The 25,599-nt window shown below is 38.3% G+C and overlaps 2 protein-coding genes across 2 annotated transcripts; one reads left to right on the top strand and one right to left on the bottom strand.

Moving 5' to 3' along the window:
* LOC121480344 (olfactory receptor 6C75-like) lies at positions 1-939 on the top strand. The gene has a single exon (XM_041736831.1). The coding sequence runs from the start codon at positions 1-3 to the stop codon at positions 937-939; it is 939 nt and encodes a 312-aa protein (XP_041592765.1).
* Positions 940-18,089: 17,150 nt separating this feature from the next.
* LOC121480325 (olfactory receptor 6C75-like) lies at positions 18,090-19,028 on the bottom strand. The gene has a single exon (XM_041736787.1). It carries the CDS (start codon positions 19,026-19,028, stop codon positions 18,090-18,092), a length of 939 nt encoding a protein of 312 aa, XP_041592721.1.
* Positions 19,029-25,599: the final 6,571 nt, after the last annotated feature.

Raw genomic sequence — 25,599 nt, forward strand, 5'->3', positions numbered from 1 at the left:
ATGAGAAATCACACAAAGGTAACAGAGTTTATTCTTCTCGGGTTGACCGATGACCCAAAGTGGCAGGTTGTACTTTTCATATTTCTCCTTGTCACCTACATGTGCAGTGTGACTGGGAACCTGGTCATTATCTTCCTCACCCTTACGGATCCCCACCTGAAGACTCCAATGTATTTCTTCCTTCGGAACTTCTCATTCCTAGAAATGTCATTCACGTCTGCCACAATTCCCAGATTCCTTGTCACTGTTGTGACGGGAGACAGAACCATCTCCTACAATGATTGTCTGGCTCAGGTATTTTTCGTCATCTTATTGGGGGTGACAGAGTTTTACCTCCTGACCGCCATGTCCTATGATCGCTACGTGGCCATCTGCAAACCTCTGCATTACATGACCATCATGAGCAGCAGAGTCTGCATCCTCCTAGTCTTTAGCTCGTGGCTTGCAGGATTCCTGGTCATCTTTCCACCTGTAATTCTGATGCTGAAGTTGGATTTCTGTGCCTCCAATATACTCGATCATTTTGTCTGTGACTCTTCGCCAATTCCACAGCTTTCTTGCACAAACACTCACTTTCTAGAACTCATGGCATTTGTTTTAGCGGTGGTAACGCTTATGGTCACCTTAACCCTAGTTATGCTCTCCTACACACACATCATCCGCACAATTCTGAGAATTCCTTCCACGAGTCAAAGGAAAAAAGCCTTTTCCACGTGTTCCTCCCACATGATAGTGGTCTCCCTCTCTTATGGCAGCTGCATCTTCATGTACATCAAGCCTTCTGCAAAGGAAAGGGTGAGTTTAAACAAAGGCGTAGCTGTGATCATTACCTCAGTGACTCCTCTCCTCAATCCTTTCATATATACCTTAAGAAACCAGCAGGTGAAGCAAGCCTTCAAGAACATGGTCCACAGAATGGTCTTTTCTTCATATAAATGAATGTCTTTATGCAAAAACGTATACATACCCTTGAAAACAGAGCGGAATGGAAATCTTTGGATTTTACTACGTTAATTCTTGAAACCCTTCATTTCAGTCTTTCACTTAAACATTCTTCTATATCATTAATGTCTCTTTTTCTTATTAGCCGAAAGTCAGGTCTTATCTATTTTAACTTATATAGAAAATGGCCAGTCTTCACCTGTGTCACTAAATTTTAGATGTCAATAACCTTTATTGTTTCTCATATCAAAGCAAGGTAGCTTATATATTCATACAAAAAAATCCATATTGCTGTACCACAGGAAGCTTAGTTAAAGCCACAGACAAATATAAAATATATTTTATATGCACTTAGTAAAAATGTGTATTTTACCTAATATCTCTAAAATTTCTCCTTATCACTAAGGAAAGAGTCTTTCGCTGAAGATTTCCCTATTTTGTCAATCATGTTAAAAGGAAAACTGTGGAGTATAAAGGAAAAATAAGCTATCCTGATAAAATTCATTTTTATAGTCGGATAATTTCCATTTTTAAAAACCGGTCTTTTCTACTGACATGAAGAAATATGACAAACTTAGACTCCAGGATGCAATGAGATGTAGCCTTCAGAGAGAATCTAGGAAATGATGACATATGACTTATTAGCTTTCCTCTATCAGAAAATCTCCATATTGTCTTTATCCTTCCATTGTCCCTTTCACAGCAGGTCGTACCTCCCTACTCTAACTCAGGAGAATGACTTGCAGGTAAAAACGCGTCCAAGTCAGGTTCCTGTAATCAGTGAGCCCCTCAGCAGAAATGAATCACTAAACCAAATTGTTTGTCTTGGGACAATAGTTAGGAGTCTTACTACACAGTAAGTGGACTTGGTTTTTAATCTTAATTTCCTGCATGGTCTGATATAGATGTTAAAGTGAAGAGCTCACCATCCATAGTCTCTAAGTGGAGACTTTTCTGGTTGCTCATAGACAAGACTGTCTGAGCACTCACCTGTTTCTTATCATTTTACGTTAATGGAATAAGTTACATTTTTTCCAAAGAGATATAACACAATAAAACCTCAAAGTGAAAGTTAAATAATTTATTGGATTATAAATTCTTTAATGGAGCAATTTGTAAAGAAACAAAAAAATACAAGTTTGATTTTCCGGGGCTATACCAAGGAAGCAGAAGTGCAAAAGAGAAAATCAGGAATGTGGAAAAGAATATGCAAGTGTCAACTAAATGAATATATAGTATATGTGTGGTATATATGATAGTGATGCAGGAAGACAGGATAGAGAAGGGGGAAAATAAGAAGGTAAAGGAAAGTTGATCCTCTTGATTGACAAAAACTTCCCTGAGGAAATTGATTCTAACATTCACATTGTCAGTAAGATGTGAAAATCCCTATAAATCTTTCCAAAACAAATATTAAATGCTTAAATTGAAATATTATTTTACAGTGTTATGAAATAATGAATTTTTACTGCAAATGTAATTTTGGTGAGAAAAGTATCATATATGTTGGAGGCCATGGTATTAGAGGCTTTCAAAAAGTATTTCTGCTCATATTTCACACTCACACTAATATTTCAAAAATACATTTCCTTTTCTTAAAGTGCTAAGCAGTTTATAAATAAGCATTCATAATATTATCTTAAGTAATCCACTGATTACATAACTATTGATTTGTACCATTTTTAATGAGGGGCGAGTATTCCGAGTTGAGAGGAATATACAATATGAATGAGGCACAAGGTTATATATTCACCATGTTACCAGAGTCCACAATCTAATGGGCTATGGCTTTAGCAAACAAATAAATGACTGAATGGATGAACAAGCAGTTGGCTCTGGCAATATTAAAAATAAACCATTTTCAGTACCATCTCTTTCTCTCCAGATTCCTAAGGTATCATTCTCACTGCTATGTGCCTTGTTAGGTTCCATTTTCCAGAAGATATGGATCCACAACAGTATTTATGTCTCCTGTGGTTTCACTGGCATTCCACGTCTACAGTCTTTAATATCGAACAATAGGATGAAACCAACAACAATTTACTTGGACAAGTTTCAAAAAGGACCAATGTTCTTATAACTCTATTATTTAATAAAGGAAGAGAAAAAGGAAAAATCATCAAAACATCAGAACAATTGTCCAAAGGATCTTAGATATAGGCATAGCTAGCTATACACACACATACGTATATGCATCTTCTATGTATAGAAATATTATAAGTATCTATTTATTTAGGATTTCATTTATTTACTTGAGACTGGGGAGATGGGCAGAGAGAGAGGGAGAAGCAGACTCCCCACTCACCAAGGAGCCCAATGCAGGGCTTGATCCCAGGACCCCAGGACTATGACCAGAACCAAAGGAGGGAGACGCTTAACCAACCGAGCCACACAGGCACCCTATACATATTTGTAGTTAAGTATATGCATATAACATATATGAATCCATAGACACACATATTTGTGCTTGTGTGTTTAGAGCCCCAAACATTTTAGAACTTGAATTAAATCTTTATATAATATTTGAGAGCAGTATCTGTACTTGCACACATGTGTTTCTGTCAGAGTACAGCATACTTTATTGGTGGTACAAATCACAATAGGGCTCCCTGAGCCCCACTCCATCTTCAAGGGGTCTGGATATAAACCGTTCAGAGATCAGGAGATTCTCAATGTGTTAGGGGATGAGTTGGGGCAAGGACCCTCCAGCAGCTGAGGGCCTCTCACGTATTCTTATGCTATCAGTGGGGCTGGTGGTCCAGGGGGTTCTTACTCATTGGAGGTCACGTGGGCCATAATGTCCAATATCCTGTTGCTGTAACCAATTCATTATGGCACCAGGAAATGAGCTGGTTAAAGTCACCATTGAGGGCAGTGCAGCCCCAGCATCAGAGGTAGAAGAGTGTGTGTCACTGTTAAAGTCACAGAAGATAACCTGGTTCTCAGTGCAGCCTAGGATGTCCTTGAGGGTGCTCTGTGTTGCCTACTTCACCACTTTCTTGATGTCATAATTTTTGGCAGCTTTCTCCAGGCAGCAAGATAGATGCATCACTGACCCACTGAGGGTGGGGACATGGAAGACCATGCCAGAGAACTTCCCATTTGGCTAGGGATGACCCTGCCCACAGCTTTGACAGTGCCAGTAGAAGCAGGGATGATGTTTTGGGCAGCTCCTCAGCTACCACACCATGTCCTCCCAGGAGGGCCAGCTATGGTTTCTGGGTGACAATGATGACAAGGACTGTGGTCATGAGTCCCTTCATGCTGCCAAAGTGGTCATGAATGACCTTACCCAGAGGAGCCAAGTAATTGGAGGTATTTCTGACAATCTGGAGGCAATTGTCAGACTTCTCATGGTTCACACTCCTCACAAACATGGAGGCATCAGAAGAATGATGGGTGGAGATGATGACTCTCTTGGTGCCATGTTTCACATGAGCCCCAGCTTTCTCCATGGTTGTGAAGTGAATTCAGGAGCAGTACCACCCCATTTGATGTGGCGGGCTAGATGGAGATGGGCTTTCCATGATAACAGTTTTCTTATTCCCAGGCTTGACTGTGCCATTGCTGTTTCTATGGGTGGAATCATACTGGGACATGTAGATCATGTGGTTGAGGTCAATGAAGGTGTCATTGATGGCAACATATCCCCTTGGCCATAGTTCAAAGTAGCCCTGGTGACCAGGTGCCCAATTATGTCTTAGTCGGGTTACTCCAAACCATGTCTCTGAGACCTGGCACCACACAAGAAGATGTGGCTTTCTGTCAGATAAAGAGGAACAGAGACACAGTGCATGCACGTACTTTTGAAATAAATTAGGAATTTTAGTACAAGGGATGTTTCACTTCTAAATAAGGAGAGGAACTACTCATCTGTATATTCAATAAGTCAGACATTGGCATGACCATAGTAACCACATAAATACCTTCCTCACCCCCTTGCTGAAGTCTAATATTAAAAATTACCATTCTCAATTTCAGAAATAACTCCTAAAAGTCTTTCCAAGCATCGCCTGCATTGTCATCCAGTAACAAGTAGTCATAGAAGGCTTTTAGCATAGAGTAAAATAACTGCATGTGAGTAAAACTGTTTGAAAATTATCTTTCTCTAATTGACTTATTTCACTCCTCATAATACCCTCCAGTTCCATCCATGTCGAAGTAAATGGTAGGTATTCATCCTTTCTGATGGCTGAGGATTATTCCATTGTATGTATATATACATATATATTACGTTATATATATAACACCAAATATTCCTTATCTTTTCCTCTGTCGAAGGACACCATAGCTCCTTCCACTGTTGGGCTAGTAATGAGGGCATATGATGAGATGAGCACTGGGAGTTATACTACATGTTGGCAAATTGAATTTAATAAAAAAATAAAATTTAAAAAAAGGTAAATTCCTCTAGTTGCAATGCATACAATAGGTTGAAGGCAAATCAGGGTTTGCAAGGTTAAATCAATCAAACAAAAAATAAGATCCCTTCAGTAGATGTATGGATAAATAAACTTTGGTTTATTTGGTACATCTAGACAAGAAATAATTAGGAATATTAGAGCGAGAAAGAAATCATTTAAGGGGAAAATATAAAAACACTGGAAGAAAAAAAGAAAATATCTGAAAAATAACTATCATCCAGCACATGCAAAAGTAAAAAGGAAAGGTCAAAGGAAAGAAGGAGAGAAAAGAAAGGAGAAAAAGGGAAAAGAAAATTTAAAAAGAAAGAAACAAGTAAAAGAGAATAAAAGGAAAACCAAGTTCTGAAAAATCATGAATCTGGAACAAAGTATGAAAGACCACTTGGCAATTTCGGTTCTTAACACACACACACACACACACACACGGTGTTTCTCAAAAAATAAATATTCAGCCATGCAACAAAGAACAATGTAATCATGAAAACAATACTAAAAAGTAAAAGGAAAGAAGAATATAAGAAAAAATTGTAAAGACTAATAATACAAGAAAGTTACAGAAAGATATAAACTAAGATGGAAGAACAAGTCAAATGAATAAAAACTCCCAACATTCTGATGTTATGTCATTTCAAAGCTGTAATTAATGGAGCACATATAAAGGAGCTTCTTCAACATTCAGAATGATTTTAAATGTCAGGAAATGATTTAATAGATGTGAAAAACAAATATTCAGTTGGTAAAATTGATTTGAGAAACAAATAATGCAATCTGTGTAAAAATACTTAGAAAATTGTTTGATACTACTTTTGTCAAAATGTCTTTCACTACTTTTGTTGCAAGTTACTCGATATTATTTTAGAATAAGGAGATACAAATTCATTCAATCAATAAACAATGAATGAGCATCCATAATGCACCCTAATTGGAATAAATGCTATAGGGCCTTACAGAGATATTCATTCCATCTTAAGACAACAGAAAATCCAGCTGGGAATGTCAAATGATATGCATGAGATAATGAATTATACTTAGATACTACAATATATGAGGATAACTATAATTATATTGAAAAAGCATGTGAAGAAATGGTGCCAAAACTGGCTACTATAGCAAACAATGGTATAACTTGGACAGATATGAACTGAATCTTAGATGTTGGTAGGATTGAGAACTAGACTCAAGGAGAGAAAATTGAGGATAATTCACATCAGCGTGCTAACCCTAGAAGAGCAAGGTGAATGGATGTAGAGTGAGGCAGCCCATCAATTTCATGAGGTTATAGTTTGGAGAGTAGTAGAAAGCCTAATTTGCTAAATATAAATTGAGAACTTACAAAATCTCTTAGAAAAGAATGACATGGCAATGCCTGGGTGGCTCAGCAGGTTGGGCATTCAACTCTTGATTTTGGCTAGGGTCATGATCTCAGTATTATGGGATAAGGCCCCATGTCAGGCTCCATGCTCAGCTCTCCATGGAGTCGGCTTGAGGTTCTCTCTTCCTCAGCCTATACCCCGACTTGCACAGGCCAATAACCAGGGAGGAAATTGAAGCAGTCATCAAAAAACTCCCAAGACACAAAAGTCCAGGGCCAGATGGCTTCCCAGGGAAATTCTATCAAACGTTTAAAGAAGAACCATACCTATACTACTCAAACTGTTCGGGAAGATAGAAAGAGATGGAATACTTCCAAACTCGTTCTATGAGGCCAACATCACCTTTATTCTAAAACCAGACAAAGACCCCACAAAAAAGGAGAATTATGGACCAATATCCGTGATGAACATGGATGCAAAAACTCTCAACAAGATACTAGCCAAAAGGATCCAACAATACATTAACAAGATTATTCACCATGACCAAGGGGGATTTATCCCCGGGATACAAGGCTGGTTCAACACTCGTAAAGCAATCCATGGGATTCATCATATCAGCAAGAGAAAAAACAAGAACCATAGGATCCTCTTAAGAGATGCAGAGAAAGCATTTGACAAATACAGCCTCCATTCCTGATCAAAACTCTTCAGAATGTAGGAATAGAGGGAACATTGCTCAACATCTTAAAAGCCATCTACGAAAAGCCCACAGCAAATATCATTCACAATGGGGAAGCACTGGGAGCCTTTCCCCTAAGATCAGGAACAATACAGGGATGGCCACTCTCACCACTGCTATTCAACATAGCACTGGAAGTCCTCACCTCAGCAATCAGACAAGAAGAAGACATTAAAGGCATTCAAATTGGCAAAGAAGAAGTCAAACTCTCCCTCTTCACCGATGACATGATACTCTACATAGAAAACCCAAAAGCCTCCACCCCAAGATTGCTAGAACTCATACAGCAATTTGGTAGCATTGCAGGATACAAAATCAATGCCCAGAAATCAATGGCATTTCTATACACTAACAAAAGACTGAAGAAAGAGAAATTAAGGAGTCAATCCCATTGACAACTGCACCCAAAAGCATAAGATACCTAGGAATAAACCTAACGAAAGAGGGAAAGGATCTATACAGTAAAAACTACAGAACACTTCTGAAAGCAATTGAGGAAGGCACAAAGAGATGGAATAACAGTCCATGCTCATGGATTGGAAGAATTAATATTGGGGAAAATGTCAATGTGAGCCAGGGCAATTTACACATTTAATGCAATCCCTATCAAAAGACCATGGACATTCTTCAGAGAGTTGGAACAAATCATCTTAAGATTTGTGTGGAATCAGAAAAGACCCCGAATAGCCAGGGGGAATATTGAAAAAGAAAACCAGAGCTGGGGGCATCACAATGCCAGATTTCTGGTTGTACTACAAAGCTGTGGTAATCAAGCTGTGTGGTGCTGGCACAAAAACAGACACAGAAATCAATGGAAGAGAAGAGAGAATCCAGAAATGCACCCTCAACTCTATGGTGTCTATTTGACAGAGCAGGAAAGACTATCCCCTGGAGAAAAGACAATCTCTTCAATCAATGGTTTTGGGAAAATTGGACATCCACATGCAGAAGAATCAAACTGGACCATTCTCTTACACCTACAGATAAGATAAGATAAACTCTTCATTTTATCTTCATTTTATCTTGAGCAAAGATAAACTCAAAATGGATGAAAGATCTAAATGTGAGACAAGATTCCATCAAAATCCTAGAGGAGAGCACAGGCAACACCCTTTTTGAACTTGGCCACAGCAACTTCTTGCAAGATACATCCATGAAGGCAAGAAAACAAAAGCAAAAATGAACTATTGGGACTTCACCAAGATAAGAAGCTTCTGCACAGCAAAGGATACAGTCAACAGAACTCAAAGACAACCTACAGAATGGGAGAAGATATTTGCAAATGACGTATCAGATAAAGGGCTAGTATCCAGGATCTATAAAGAACTTATTAAACTCAATAGCAAAGAAACAAACAATCCAATCATGAAATTGGCAAAAGACATGAACAGAGATTTCACTGAGGAAGACACAGACATGGCCAACAAGCACATGAGGAAATGCTCTGCATCACTTGCCATCAGGGAAATACAAATCAAAACCACAATGAGATCCCACCTGTGAGAATGGAGAAAATTAACAAGACTGGAGACAACAAATGCTGGAGAGGATGTGGAGAAAGGGGAACCCTTTGCACTGTTGATGGGGATGTGAACTGGTGCAGCCACTCTGGAAAACTGTGTGGAGGTTCCTCAAAGGGTAAAAATAGATCTGCCCTACAACCCAGCAATTGCACTGCTGGGGATTTACCCCAAAGATACAGATGCAGTGAAACGCCGGGATCCCTGCACCCCGATGTTTATAGCAGCAATGTCCACAATAGCCAAACTGTGGAAGGAGCCTCGGAGTCTCACAATAAATAAGTACAATATTTTCTCTTAAGAAAAGAATGACATGATTAAAATAGTGTTGTAGAAAACAGAAATCTGGAAACTTGAAAATATGAACGCTGAGAAGATAATCATACAGGATTTAAAAATTTATATTCATTGAGATGATAGGATCTAAATTCAAATGATCACTGTAGCCATGAAAAGAAAGAAAAACAGGATGAATGTGAGGATTATCTCAAGTATTAGATTAGAAGTATTATCTTTTATAAGGAAAGCAAAGTTATTACAGAGATTTGATAACTAGAAATGGAGCTGATTAAAAGTTGTCACCATTAGTGACAGGAAGGAATGAGCTAAGACGGAGGAGGAGGAGGAGGAGGAGGAGGAGGAGGAGGAGGAGGAGGAGGAGTCTAGGCTTGCCTCACCCCCCTGCACAGCTAGGTAAAATCAGGTCATTCTGAATACCCTAGCACTTGATCTGAAAGCTCGCGGAAAAGTTGCACAACTCGAGGGAGAGAAGAGGCCACATTGTGTAAGGTAAGAGGTGCAGAGATATGATTTTGGAGAGAAGTGGAACACAATCTTGTGGAGGTAGGGAGCCCTGGACATGGAGACAAGTGAAGGAGAGAGGAGAGATTATTCATATATAATATACCACAAAAAAATGGAAAGTTCAAAATGGACGGTACACCTATAAGAGCTTCAATCCAAAACTTGATAATACTCAGTATTGGCGAGGTGTAGAGCAATAGGAACTCTCATTTATCACTAATGAGGGTGGAAAAGAATACAGCAGACAGTGCGGCAGCTCCTTATTAATTAAAAATAGACAAATTTGGTAAACCAGAATTTGTGCTCCTTGGTATGTAGCTAGCTGATTTGAAAACTTGTGTTCACGTGAAATCCAAGGGATATTTGGTGGTGGAACTAATCGTAACAGTATTACTGTGGTGGATCCTTGGCACTATGCATCTGTCGGAGCCTGTAGACCTTCAAGACACAAATAATGAATACTTGCACGCAGAAATTTTTTAAACTTAAGAAGTCAGGGGATCCGTGGAAGAAATGGAGGCTGTGGTCACAGAATCACACTGCATTACAAATATATGACATAATTTTAATGAAGAGAATGAGGAGAAAGCTGCTGATCTAAGTAACTTTAAAAAACAGCTCTCTGGCTGGAAAATAGAAAAATAAATACACAAGGAACAGCGCATAGACACTGCACTCTGGTTGGTAATGTCGTTTCTCAGCGAGAGATAGGGTTACAGTCATGAAGCTTGAGTGGGTACGTCCCACGGGGAACAAGAAGATGCATGGCCAGTGGTGGCCACCGTCACATTTCTCACTGTTGAAATAGGAGGTTACAGATCAGCAAAGGAGACGGCGAGGATGAATCGTGTGATATAGGATTAGAGTTGGGGACATTGGTATGAAGTCATCTTTAGATTAGCATTGATGCAGAGGTGCAGATGCAGAGATAATGACAGATTTTATGTAAACACACGTGTGTGGGGGCTGTTTGTTGAGAGTCTAGAGGCAATGACACCTCAGTAGCAACCAGTACACCTAGCAACGTGATTCTGGTTTCTGATCACATTCTCCAGCCAAAGGAAGCAGGTTGATTGCACAAATGGCTGATGCTAGGGTTGCGCAGGGGACATTCAAGATGATCCTGAAGAATCTTCCAGTGCCAGACAGTAGGGGAGTCCTTAAAACATAAAGAAAAACATGGGGCATTTTGAAAGGACACAGGCATCAAATTGAAAGAGGTCCAATGACCCAAGGTGGAAACATTTGAGCATAAAATACAATACATGGTATTGTATGATAACTCAAAGTGTAAGATACATATCCAGTCCACGATACATAATAATTTGAGAAATAAAGAAATTGGAGGAGACAAATTTTCTGTACAGGAGAATTCCCAATAACCTATGTAGATACCTTCCAACCTCAAGAGAGTGGGCTTAGCTGCCCGAGTCTGAGATGCCCTAGGTGACGTGCTGGTAGAGGGTTATGGAAACTGTGAAGATACTTTGATAATGAAGGAACCTGGAAAACACTACCTGGGCCCAATGACCACAGTTTATGTCATCCTGTTGCATCCTGTTGATAGTATGAATTTGCCGGTATGAGGTGACAAAAGGCCACATTTTCTCTGTGTTTTTTCTTCTCAGAACCCACAGTCTGTTTAAGAACTTCATCCCTTGAGTTTCCTTGGTTTCTACCCAATTATACAGCTGCTTCTCTAGTCTTTCAATCCACTCAGTTTAGGGGGATAAAAGCATCAAAGGAAGCCAAATGGAAGGACATTCTGTCAAATACTTGATCAGGGCTCCTCAAAACATAAGGTCATCCAAACAAGACCATTGTGAGGAAATTGTCTGAGTCAAGAGATGCCTGGGAGAGATGAGAATTAATGCCGTATCCTGGATAGAATCCTGGAAGAGCAGAAGGACATTAGGGGAAAAAATGTCTGTGAAATCTGAATTAAGTGTGGAGTTTAGTTAGTGGCAATATCCCATCCTCGCTTCCTTGGTTGTGGCAAATATTCCATAGGGATCCAGGGTGCTAACAATGTAGGAAGCTTGACAACGGATATGTAGTAGTGCTCTGTACTCTCTTTGTTGTTTTTTTCTGTAAATATAGAACTATCATTAAAGAAAAAGTTTATTTAAATAATGAGGGGCTCCTGGCTGGCTAAGTCAGTAGGCATGCAACTTGTAGTTTGGGGGTTGTGAGTTCAAGCCCCAAATTCAGAATAGAGCTTATGCATTAGATAGAGAGATGATAGATAGATAGATAGATAGATAGATAGATAGATAGATAGATAGATGCAACTAGAGGAATTTTTCTTTTTTTTAATTTTATTTTTTTTATTAAATTCAATTTGCCAGCATGTAGTATAACTCCCAGTGCTCATCTCATCATATGCCCTCATTACTAGCCCAACAGTGGAAGGAGCTATGGTGTCCTTCAACAGAGGAAAAGATAAGGAATATTTGGTGTTATATATATATAACGTAATATATATGTATATATACATACAATGGAATAATCCTCAGCCATCAGAAAGGATGAATACCTACCATTTACTTCGACATGGATGGAACTGGAGGGTATTATGAGGAGTGAAATAAGTCAATTAGAGAAAGATAATTTTCAAATGGTTTTACTCACATGCAGTTATTTTACTCTATGCTAAAAGCCTTCTATGACTACTTGTTACTGGATGACAATGCAGGCGATGCTTGGAAAGACTTTTAGGAGTTATTTCTGAAATTGAGAATGGTAATTTTTAATATTAGACTTCAGCAAGGGGGTGAGGAAGGTATTTATGTGGTTACTATGGTCATGCCAATGTCTGACTTATTGAATATACAGATGAGTAGTTCCTCTCCTTATTTAGAAGTGAAACATCCCTTGTACTAAAATTCCTAATTTATTTCAAAAGTACGTGCATGCACTGTGTCTCTGTTCCTCTTTATCTGACAGAAAGCCACATCTTCTTGTGTGGTGCCAGGTCTCAGAGACATGGTTTGGAGTAACCCGACTAAGACATAATTGGGCACCTGGTCACCAGGGCTACTTTGAACTATGGCCAAGTGGATATTGTTGCCATCAATGACACCTTCATTGACCTCAACCACATGATCTACATGTCCCAGTATGATTCCACCCATAGAAACAGCAATGGCACAGTCAAGCCTGGGAATAAGAAAACTGTTATCATGGAAAGCCCATCTCCATCTAGCCCGCCACATCAAATGGGGTGGTACTGCTCCTGAATTCACTTCACAACCATGGAGAAAGCTGGGGCTCATGTGAAACATGGCACCAAGAGAGTCATCATCTCCACCCATCATTCTTCTGATGCCTCCATGTTTGTGAGGAGTGTGAACCATGAGAAGTCTGACAATTGCCTCCAGATTGTCAGAAATACCTCCAATTACTTGGCTCCTCTGGGTAAGGTCATTCATGACCACTTTGGCAGCATGAAGGGACTCATGACCACAGTCCTTGTCATCATTGTCACCCAGAAACCATAGCTGGCCCTCCTGGGAGGACATGGTGTGGTAGCTGAGGAGCTGCCCAAAACATCATCCCTGCTTCTACTGGCACTGTCAAAGCTGTGGGCAGGGTCATCCCTAGCCAAATGGGAAGTTCTCTGGCATGGTCTTCCATGTCCCCACCCTCAGTGGGTCAGTGATGCATCTATCTTGCTGCCTGGAGAAAGCTGCCAAAAATTATGGCATCAAGAAAGTGGTGAAGTAGGCAACACAGAGCACCCTCAAGGACATCCTAGGCTGCACTGAGAACCAGGTTATCTTCTGTGACTTTAACAGTGACACACACTCTTCTACCTCTGATGCTGGGGCTGCACTGCCCTCAATGGTGACTTTAACCAGCTCATTTCCTGGTGCCATAATGAATTGGTTACAGCAACAGGATATTGGACATTATGACCCACGTGACCTCCAATGAGTAAGAACCCCCTGGACCACCAGCCCCACTGATAGCATAAGAATACGTGAGAGGCCCTCAGCTGCTGGAGGGTCCTTGCCCCAACTCATCCCCTAACACATTGAGAATCTCCTGATCTCTGAACGGTTTATATCCAGACCCCTTGAAGATGGAGTGGGGCTCAGGGAGCCCTATTGTGATTTGTACCACCAATAAAGTATGCTGTACTCTGACAGAAACACATGTGTGCAAGTACAGATACTGCTCTCAAATATTATATAAAGATTTAATTCAAGTTCTAAAATGTTTGGGGCTCTAAACACACAAGCACAAATATGTGTGTCTATGGATTCATATATGTTATATGCATATACTTAACTACAAATATGTATAGGGTGCCTGTGTGGCTCGGTTGGTTAAGCGTCTCCTTCCTTTGGTTCTGGTCATAGTCCTGGGGTCCTGGGATCAAGCCCTGCATTGGGCTCGTTGGTGAGTGGGGAGTCTGCTTCTCCCTCTCTCTCTGCCCATCTCCCCAGTCTCAAGTAAATAAATGAAATCCTAAATAAATAGATACTTATAATATTTCTATACATAGCAGATGCATATACATATGTGTGTGTATAGCTAGCTATGCCTATATCTAAGATCCTTTGGACAATTGTTCTGATGTTTTGATGATTTTTCCTTTTTCTCTTCCTTTATTAAATAATAGAGTTATAAGAACATTGGTCCTTTTTGAAACTTGTCCAAGTAAATTGTTGTTGGTTTCATCCTATTGTTCGATATTAAAGACTGTAGACGTGGAATGCCAGTGAAACCACAGGAGACATAAATACTGTTGTGGATCCATATCTTCTGGAAAATGGAACCTAACAAGGCACATAGCAGTGAGAATGATACCTTAGGAATCTGGAGAGAAAGAGATGGTACTAAAAATGGTTTATTTTTAATATTGCCAGAGCCAACTGCTTGTTCATCCATTCAGTCATTTATTTGTTTGCTAAAGCCATAGCCCATTAGATTGTGGACTCTGGTAACATGGTGAATATATAACCTTGTGCCTCATTCATATTGTATATTCCTCTCAACTCGGAATACTCGCCCCTCATTAAAAATGGTACAAATCAATAGTTATGTAATCAGTGGATTACTTAAGATAATATTATGAATGCTTATTTATAAACTGCTAGCACTTTAAAAAAAGGAAATGTATTTTTGAAATATTAGTGTGAGTGTGAAATATGAGCAGAAATACTTTTTGAAAGCCTCTAATACCATGGCCTCCAACATATATGATACTTTTCTCACCAAAATTACATTTGCAGTAAAAATTCATTATTTCATAACACTGTAAAATAATATTTCAATTTAAGCATTTAATATTTGTTTTGGAAAGATTTATAGGGATTTTCACATCTTACTGACAATGTGAATGTTAGAATCAATTTCCTCAGGGAAGTTTTTGTCAATCAAGAGGATCAACTTTCCTTTACCTTCTTATTTTCCCCCTTCTCTATCCTGTCTTCCTGCATCGCTATCATATATACCACACATATACTATATATTCATTTAGTTGACACTTGCATATTCTTTTCCACATTCCTGATTTTCTCTTTTGCACTTCTGCTTCCTTGGTATAGCCCCGGAAAATCAAACTTGTATTTTTTTGTTTCTTTACAAATTGCTCCATTAAAGAATTTATAATCCAATAAATTATTTAACTTTCACTTTGTGGTTTTATTGTGTTATATCTCTTTGGAAAAAATGTAACTTATTCCATTAACGTAAAATGATAAGAAACAGGTGAGTGCTCAGACAGTCTTGTCTATGAGCAACCAGAAAAGTCTCCACTTAGAAACTATGGATGGTGAGCTCTTCACTTTAACATCTATATCAGACCATGCAAGAAATTAAGATAAAACATCAAGTCCACTTACTGTCTAGTTAGACTCCTAACTATTGTCCCAGGACAAACAATTTGGTTTAGTGATCATTGCTGCTGAGGGGCTCACTGACTACAGGAACCTGACCAGGACGCGTTTTAACCTGCACGTCATTCTCCTGAGTAAGAGTGAGGGAGGTACGACCTGCTGTGAAAAGGGCAATGGAAGGATAAAGACAATATGGAGATTTTCTGATAGAGGAAAGCTAATAAGTTATATGTCATCATTTCCAAGATTCTCTCTGAAGGCTACATCTCATTGCATCCCGGAGTCTAAGTTTGTCATTTTTCTTCATGTCAGTAGAAAAGGCCGATTTTTAACAATGGAAATAATCCGATTATAAAAATGAATTTTATCAGGATAGCTTATTTTTCCTTTATAGCCTACAGTTTTCCTTTTAACATGATTTTTGTATGAATATATCAACTACCTTGCTTTGATATGAGAAACAATAAAGGTTATTGACATCTAAAATTTAGTTACCAACAATGTAAGAGGTTTCCCTTTTCTCCGCATCCTCTCCAACATTTGTGGTTTCCTGCCTTGTTAATTTTCCCCATTCTCACTGGTGTGAGGTGGGATCTCATGGTGGTTTTGATTTGTATTTCCCTGATGGCAAGTGATATGGAGCACTGTCTCATGTGCGTGTTGGCCATGTCCATGTCTTCCTCTGTGAGATTTTTCTTCATGTCTTTTGCCCATTTCATGATTGGATTGTTTGTTTCTTTGCTGTTGAGTTTAATAAGTTCTTTAGAGATCTTGGAAACTAGCCCTTTATCTGATGTGTCATTTGCAAATATCTTCTCCCTTTCTGTAGGTTCTCTTGTAGTTTTATTGACTGTATCCTTTGCTGTGCAAAAGTTCCTTATGGATAAGTCCCAATAGTTCATTTTTGATTTTGTTTCTTTTGACTTCATGGATATATCTTGCAAGAAGTTATTGTGGCCGAGTTCATAAAGGGTGCTGCCTGTGTTCTCCTCTAGGATTGTGATGGAATCTTGTCTCACATTTAGATCTTTCATCCATTTTGAGTTTATCTTTGTGTCTGGTGCAAGAGAGTGGTCTAGTTTCATTCTTCTGCATGTGGATGTCCAATTTTCCCAGCATCATTTATTGAAGAGACTGTCTTTCTTCCAGTGGATAGTCTTTCCTCCTTTGTTGAATATTAGTTGACCATAAAGTTCAGGGTCCACTTCTGGATTCTCTATTCTGTTCCATCGATCTATGTGTCTGTTTTTGTGCCAGTACCAAACTGTCTTGATAACCACAGCGTTGTAGTACAACCTGAAATCTGGCATTGTGATGCCCCCGCTATGGTTTTCTTCTTTAAAATTCCCCTGGCTGTTTGGGGTCTTTTCTGATTCCACACAAATCTTAAAATAATTTGTTCTAACTCTCTGAAGAAAGTCCATGGCATTTTGATAGGGATTGCATTAAACGTGTAAATTGCCCTGGGTAACATTGACATTTTCACAATATTAAATCTTCCAATCCATGAGCATGGAATATTTTTCAATCTCTTTGTGTCTTCCTCAATTTCTTTCAGAAGTGATCTATAGTTTTTAGGGTATAGATCCTTTACCTCTTTAATTAGGCTTATTCCTAGGTATCTTACATTGTTGGTGGGAATGTGAACTGGTGCAGCCACTCTGGAAAACTGTGTGGAGGTTCCTCAAAGAGTTAAAAATAGACCTGCCCTACGACCCAGCAATTGCACTGCTGGGGATTTACCCCAAAGATTCAGATGCAATGAAACGCTGGGACACCTGCACCCCGATGTTTCTAGCAGTAATGTCCACAATAGACAAACTGTGGAAGGAGCCTCGGTGTCCATCGACAGATGATGGATAGAGAAGCTGTGGTCTATGTATTTAATGGAATATTCCTCAGCCATTAGAAATGACAAATACCTAATATTTGCTTCAACGTGGAGGGAACTGGAGGGTATTATGCTGAGTGAAATAAGTCAATCAGAGAAGGACAAACATTGTATGGTCTCATTCATTTGGGGAATATAAATTTTAGTGAAAGGGAATAGAAGGGAAGGAGAAGAAATGGGTAAGAAATATCAGAAAGGGAGACAGAACATGAAGTCTCCTAACTCTGGGAAATGAAATAGAGGTGGTGGAAGGGGAGGAGGGCGGGGGGTGGGGGTGAATAGGTGACGGGCACTGAGGGCGGCACTTGACGGGATGAGCACTGGGTGTTATTCTGTATGTTGGCAAATTGAACACCAATAAAAAATAAATTTATTATTAAAAAAAGTAAAATTTAGTTACACAGGTGAAGACTGGCCATTTTCTATATAAGTTAAAATAGATAAGACCTGACTTTCGGCTAATAAGAAAAAGAGACATTAATGATGTAGAATGTTTAATGTTTAAGAGAAAGAATGAAATGAAGGGTTTCAAGAATTTACGTAGTAAAATCCAAAGATATCCATAATGCTCTGTTTTCAGGGGTATGTATACGTTTTTGCATAAAGACATTCATTTATATGAAGAAAAGACCATTCTGTGGACCATGTTCTTGAAGGCTTGCTTCACCTGCTGGTTTCTTAAGGTATATATGAAAGGATTGAGGAGAGGAGTCACTGAGGTAATGATCACAGCTACGCCTTTGTTTAAACTCACCCTTTCCTTTGCAGAAGGCTTGATGTACATGAAGATGCAGCTGCCATAAGAGAGGGAGACCACTATCATGTGGGAGGAACACGTGGAAAAGGCTTTTTTCCTTTGACTCGTGGAAGGAATTCTCAGAATTGTGCGGATGATGTGTGTGTAGGAGAGCATAACTAAGGTTAAGGTGACCATAAGCGTTACCACCGCTAAAACAAATGCCATGAGTTCTAGAAAGTGAGTGTTTGTGCAAGAAAGCTGTAGAATTGGCGAAGAGTCACAGACAAAATGATCGATTATATTGGAGGCACAGAAATCCAACTTCAGCACCAGAATTACAGGTGGAAAGATGACCAGGAATCCTGCAAGCCATGAGCTAAAGACTAGGAGGATGCAGACTCTGCTGCTCATGATGGTCATGTAATGCAGAGGTTTGCAGATGGCCACGTAGCGGTCATAGGACATGGCGGTCAGGAGGTAAAACTCTGTCACCCCCAATAAGATGACGAAAAATACCTGAGCCAGACAATCATTGTAGGAAATGGTTCTGTCTCCCGTCACAACAGTGACAAGGAATCTGGGAATTGCGGCAGATGTGAATGACATTTCTAGGAATGAGAAGTTCCGAAGGAAGAAATACATTGGAGTCTTCAGGTGGGGATCCGTAAGGGTGAGGAAGATAATGACCAGGTTCCCAGTCACACTGCACATGTAGGTGACAAGGAGAAATATGAAAAGTACAACCTGCCACTTTGGGTCATCGGTCAACCCGAGAAGAATAAACTCTGTTACCTTTGTGTGATTTCTCATGATTTTCCTTGTTTCTGATGCTATTCTCTGTTTTAGCTGAAAATAGATGCAAAAAATGAGACAGAGAAGAAACTGACATATGCACAAGCGTGCACACACACATTTCAAAAACCATTGCATTTCACTCATTTTAAACATACTTTATCTAGAAAGCCTGGACACGCTGAAATGTCTCCGTTGTTTTCTCTATCCTTCAGCAGTTTCAGAGCTTTCATAAGGAATGATATTTTCTGAGGATTAGCCAATTAATTTAAGATGTTAATGAACTTACTTAAATCTTTTACCTGCTCAGTGCCTCATGGTATGATTCTTACTTTCCATCATCTGTGTCTACCTCTTTGTGGCTATCAGATATGGATGTTTTTGGCTTCTGCCTTTACATGATGGAATCTAACCTTTACTAAGTATAAAGTCACACCGTGTCAAACGAAAGCATAAAGAATATCTGTTCAGTGTTAAGATATATGAATTAAATTGTTTGGAATCTTGCACAAAAATAATACCGTTTATGTCCTGAAATTGATATTTACATGATTATTGAAAGGTATCTAAGCATATCTAGATGAACACAAAAAACCATGAATATGTGGTTCTAACAATCACAAAATATCTGTGTTCTACAAAACAAAGATGTCAAAAAGATTGAAGTAGTTTAAATCTTTTCTTCATTTATATATTCCATATAAATTGTGTGGTTCAGTTTTATTCATATTTAGCATATTGCACAATTGTGTATATTTATATAAAGCATAAAAATATAGTATAAAAGCAAAAAAATATATACTGCTCTAAGATACTGTTAAGGACATACTTACTTGAGGGTAAATATGCCTGGTTTAGTCAATGCTGTTTCCTTGATCTATTTAAACATAAACGCTTGGGATCATTCAAAAGCCTTTGCAATCTGTTTCTCTTCTGTCATTTTATGTTTCTAACCAAATACCAAAAATATTGATCATAAAAAATAATTCCAAGAGCTCCTCTATTGTGCTTATAAAAGGGGTATTAGCCCATTTCTGCTCATCAGCCCAAATTTCTCTAAGGATCTGAGGTCTAGCATGCCCTAGCTGCCGTCATTTATAAAAAGTATTATGTTGATACTTAAAATGAAATAAGCTATAGTTGAAACAAGGCTAACATATTGTCTTTCCAAGCTTAGTGGACAGAATGATGTGATCTTAGTGATGTTATTCAGGCTAGGCCTAATTTTATCTGCTCCATTCACAATGGACTCAGGGGGATTAGATGAATGAATAAACAGAAGGTACTATGGTGACCGGCGTTCTCAGGACACGGGCACTAAACTGCAGCCCAAAGTAGTACACAGTTTAGAATAGAATACTTAGGTGAGAGTGGCCCGAAATTAGAACAGAAAAACATATAGAATCATGTAAATTTTCTCTTTTGGGATTTTACTTATTCCTTCATGAGAGACATCAAGAGAGAGAGACACACAGGCAGAGGGAGAAGCAGGCTCCTGTGGGGACCCGATGTGGGACTCGATCCAGGACCCGGGGTCATGACCTGGGCTGAAGGCAGACGCTCAACTACTGGCCACCCAAGTGCTCCTAGAATCATTTACACTTTTCTAATATTTTGTAAATTCACAAGAAGAAACTTAGTAACAGGGTAATAGGGGTTATCAATTTCTGAAGGGCAACAGACCAAGTTGTGATCAGTGGGTGTTTCTCCAATCTTAAGGAAAATATTAAGAATTCACCGTGATGATATAGACTGAGGCTGAGGTCTCCATCATTCTACACCATAAGAGATGTGAGGCTTGTCTTTATGGTTTCACATTTTTCTACTGAATGATGATATAGTAAACTTGATCATGATTAGAATTATTATCATTTCTCATAAAATAATTAATTTTAAATTACATTTTTCAATAAGTACACTTTTTTATATTTTTAAAAAATATTTTATTTATTTATTCATGAGAGCCACAAAGAGAGGCAGAGACACTTGCAGAGGGAGAAGCAGGCTCCCTATGGGTGGCTCCCCCAGGTCCCCAAGTACCCTGTGATTATGACCTGAGCTGAAAGCAGATGCTCAAACACCACCCAGGTGCCCCACAATAACTACTTTTTAGGTGCTTATTATGTGTTGGGCTCAAACTTAGGTTCTGAGAATACAGGGATGATAAAGATAACTTTTTGCATGATTTTCACTTACAGAAAAATGTGAGATTTATTTTTGAAATTGCAGATTCTGTATTTCATGTCCTACTGAAGCAATATCCCACCCTCCCACCTGTATCATCTTATTTCTCACTGCATTGATCTGAAATCATGAGCATAGTATCTGTTTTATATAATTATTTGAGACTTACATTTAGTTGCTATTTAATCAAGGAATTACGTAAGATATATAAATAGATTAAGTTAAATGAAATTTGGGATTATTTAATGACCTTAAAATGATAGATCCTATCTGAACAAAGATTTTAAGATATTTTTACTGTTTCTTTGGGTGACATGAAGTTACTCAAGGTACATGACTACATAATGCAGAGTGCACTGAAGGATATTTTTAAAACAGAGCAGCTATTTTGAACTAACAGTGTATTAGTCTATTAATGATAAAAGTCAATAATTTGAATAATGTGCCATAAACATACTCATATTTCATTACAAACATTGTTGCAATTCTATTTTAATGATGTTTGGGTGTAGGCCAAAATATTAGTTAAACTAATACATTATGTGAACCTGTTGTTTAACAAATATGCATGAAAAATTGGTTTAATGTATACGACATCATTCTAACTTGATTATGTAGGGGAGGAAAGAAAATTTCCCCTCTATTTTCAGGGTTCTTGACTGAAATCATCTTCTATAATAAAAGACAGATTAACAAGAGAAAAAGAAAACAAGTTTTTTGGGATTTTGTTGCTTTTTAGAGAGTGCATGTGCATGTATGCAGGGATCAGAAGGGAGGGTCAGAGAGACAGGGAGAGAGAGAGAGACAACCTCAAGCAGGCTCCATGCCCAACATGCAGTTATAGCCCCACATATAACTGGATCTTGAGACCCTGAGATCATGACCTGAGGTGAAATCAAGGGTGGGATGCTTAACAAATTGAACCACAATAGGCATCCCAAACTCTGTAGCCTAGAAATATCAGAAAGAAGAAAACATTAGGTACATGATGAATGCATAAAATATATGTAGACGTGTCTATTTTATCATTTGCTATTGTTAAAGATACACAAATATACTGTAAAAAGTTAAATTTTTTTCCTTTGCTCATTTGTTTTGTCCACAGGAGTGAAATCATTTGGTATTTGTCTTTCTCTGACTGAGTTAGAATGGAGATGGGTGGAGAATGGATTAAATAAGTGATTAAATAAGAGATGAAGGAGTGTATTTGTTGTGATGAGCACCGGGTGAGGTATGGAAGTGTTGAACACTATATTGTACACCTGGAACTAATATTACACTGCATATTAACCCGGAATTTATATAATAACATTTTTAAAATGTTAAAATTTATCAAAACTTACACAAACACTTGCAGACTATAGTGACACCACTTAAAATGGAGGGGAATGGGGGGATCCCTGGGTGGCGCAGCGGTTTGGCGCCTGCCTTTGGCCCAGGGCGCGATCCTGGAGACCCGGGATCGATCCCACACCGGGCTCCCGGTGCATGGAGCCTGCTTCTCCCTCTGCCTGTGTCTCTGCCTCTCTCTCTCTCTCTGTGACTATCATAAATAAATTTAAAAAATGAAAAAAAAATGGAGGGGAATGTAAGCAGATGCAATGATTCAGTATTAAATCCCAACTGTAACTGTGGATCATACTCTATATCACTGTATGTCATACTGTGCACTGATAAAGTTTCTTGCCACCTCTTGTTGCTATTGTGTTGAGTTTTATCAGCTCGAGTTTTATCAGCTTAAAAGGCCATGTGACCCTATTATCTCAGTGGGAGCCATTCAACTATCCTGGAAATTGCTTATCACCCTGAAAAGTGAAATCTTGCAGTTCTTGAGTATTCTCATCCTGTTTGGTGCAGTACCATAAACCCCGAATAACACCATGGAATGCACATTAAGTGCCGCTGGTGATACTGGGAATGCTCCTAAGAAGATGGGAAAAGTCATGACATTACAAGAAAAACTTGTAATGGAAAAACTTGGATTGCTTGATGTGTACTATAGATTGAGTCTGCATTAAAACATTAATGTTTCTGAATATCTGTATAAATATTATTTTTTCTTTGAAGTGAAGTTATGGTCTACGGCCATACTACCCTGAACGCGCCCGATCTCGTCTGAAGTGAAGTTATGTAGCGTAAATAGAGACAGGTTTTTTTTTTTTTTTTCAGAGACAGGTTTTTAAAGATTATTATTTAATTATTTATTTAAGAGAGACGGCACACACGAATGGGGTGAGGAGGAGAGGGGAAAGGAGAGGAAGAGTGAAAGACCCTAAGCAGACTCCATGCCAAGTGCAGAGCCCAATGCAGGGCTCAATCTTGTGACCCCAAGGTCGTGACCTGAACAGAATCCAAGAGTCAGTTGCTTGACTGATGGAGCCATCCACGTGCCCCCAGAGACAGGTTTCAAATTTAATTATTAACTATTTATTAATTTTATCTTTCATTTACATTATTTTTTATCATTCATTTTTTATGACATGAATGTAACAGATTCAAAACTAATGAAAAAACTTCTACCTGTTTTTCCTGAAAATATCTGAAGTCAGACTCCCATGAAGACATATAATAAGCTTTTCCCAAAGCACAAATTTTGCTTAAGTTCTTCAGCTATACAGTAGGATACGACCTCTTCTGCTTATTTGGTTTCAGAAACATCCATATGATGCTTTCACCTCTGATGGGATTTAGTTTGGGGAAGAAAGCCTTCAAACTTGCATAGCTAGTGTAGTAGTTAAAAAAATGGGAAAAAGGATGAATCTTGGAGTGATTTTTAAGTAATAAAAATTTTTAATTGATGAAATTTAAAATAAGTAATGGAAAAAGTTTAAATATCATCAATTCAGGTCCTCTTTAGAAAACAGAATCTAGGGATGCCTGGGTGGCTCAGTGGTTTGGAGTCTGTCTTCTGCCCAGGACATGATCCTGGAGACGCGGGATCGAGTCCAACAACGGGTTCCCTGCATGGAGCCTGCTTCTGCCTCTGCCTGTGTCTCTGCCTCTCTCTGTGTGTCTCTCATGAATAAATAAATAAAATCTTAAAAAAATAAAACAGAATCTATCTTTCCAGCTCTGAAAAACTTAACTCTTAGAAATAAATAGTGTGTAAACTATTAACACCACTGTAGTTAATACAAATTGTATATACGGATCAAGTTAAACCCTAGGAGTATACTAAATGACCAAATTAACTTAATCTTCTGCAAATCTCTTAGTGCAAGATCCTTAGCTTTTATGGAAAGTTACTACCACATGTCACTATATTAAATCTTCCCTTACACATAACATAAACATATTATTCTGCCCATGATAATAAGCCCTACACATGAAGTTATCTTTAGAATTTAATGCTAAGAAAACTTTGCTTTTCTTGATGTGTTGGTATAACATTTTTTTCTCCAAGAATACAAAAAAAATTAAAATAATGCAAAGACTACTTTCCTGTTCAACCTTGATTGTCATACCTTCAAGGAGCATATTTGAAACTAAACCATAGAAAAGATTCTAAGTAACCTATATAAAGTTTATACTTTCATTAGTTTTGTAAAATATTGTCATTTTTATTTTTCTGATTATAAACATGAATAGTTGTTTATTGGTTAAAACAGTTCTTTGAAGCCACAATTCCTGGATTAGAATTTGGGCTCCTCCATTTTATATTAAATTGCTCCATTTAATCAACTCTACAATGATACAAATGGTACATAAGTGGTAGAGGTCAGTTGGTAAAATTGATTTGAGAAACAAATAATGCAGTCTGTGTAAAATTATTTAGAAAAATGTTGACACAAATTGAGTTTTCAATACTTTTGATAAATTATTTTTCACTATTTTTGTTGCAAGTTACTCCATATTATTTTAGAATAAGGAGATACAAATTCATTCAATCAATAAACAATGAATGAGCATCCATAATGTACACTAATTATAGTAAATGCTAGAGGGCCTTATAGAGAAATTCATTCCATCTTAAGACAACAGAAAATCCAGTGGGAATGTCAAATAATAGGCATGAAATAATCAAATTATAATTAGATACTACAGTATATGGGTATAACCATAATTATATTGAAAAAGCATGTGAAGAAATAGTGCCAAAATTGGCTACTATAGCAAACAATTGTATAACTTGGGCAGATATGAACTGAATTTTAGATTTAGGTAGGATTTAGAACTAGACTCAAGGAGAGAAAATTGAGGATAATTCACATCAGCGTGCTAACCCTAGACAGAGCAAGATGAATGCATGCAAAGTGAGGCAGCCCATCAATTTCATGAGGTTATAGTTTGGAGAGTAGTAGAAAACCTAATTTGCTAAGTATAAATTGAGAACTTACAAAATCTCTTAGAAAAGAATGACATGGCAATGCCTAGGTGGCTCAGCAGGTTGGGCATTCAACTCTTG

This window comes from Vulpes lagopus, chromosome 21 (genome assembly GCF_018345385.1).
Source record: "Vulpes lagopus strain Blue_001 chromosome 21, ASM1834538v1, whole genome shotgun sequence".
Lineage (NCBI taxonomy): Eukaryota > Metazoa > Chordata > Mammalia > Carnivora > Canidae > Vulpes > Vulpes lagopus.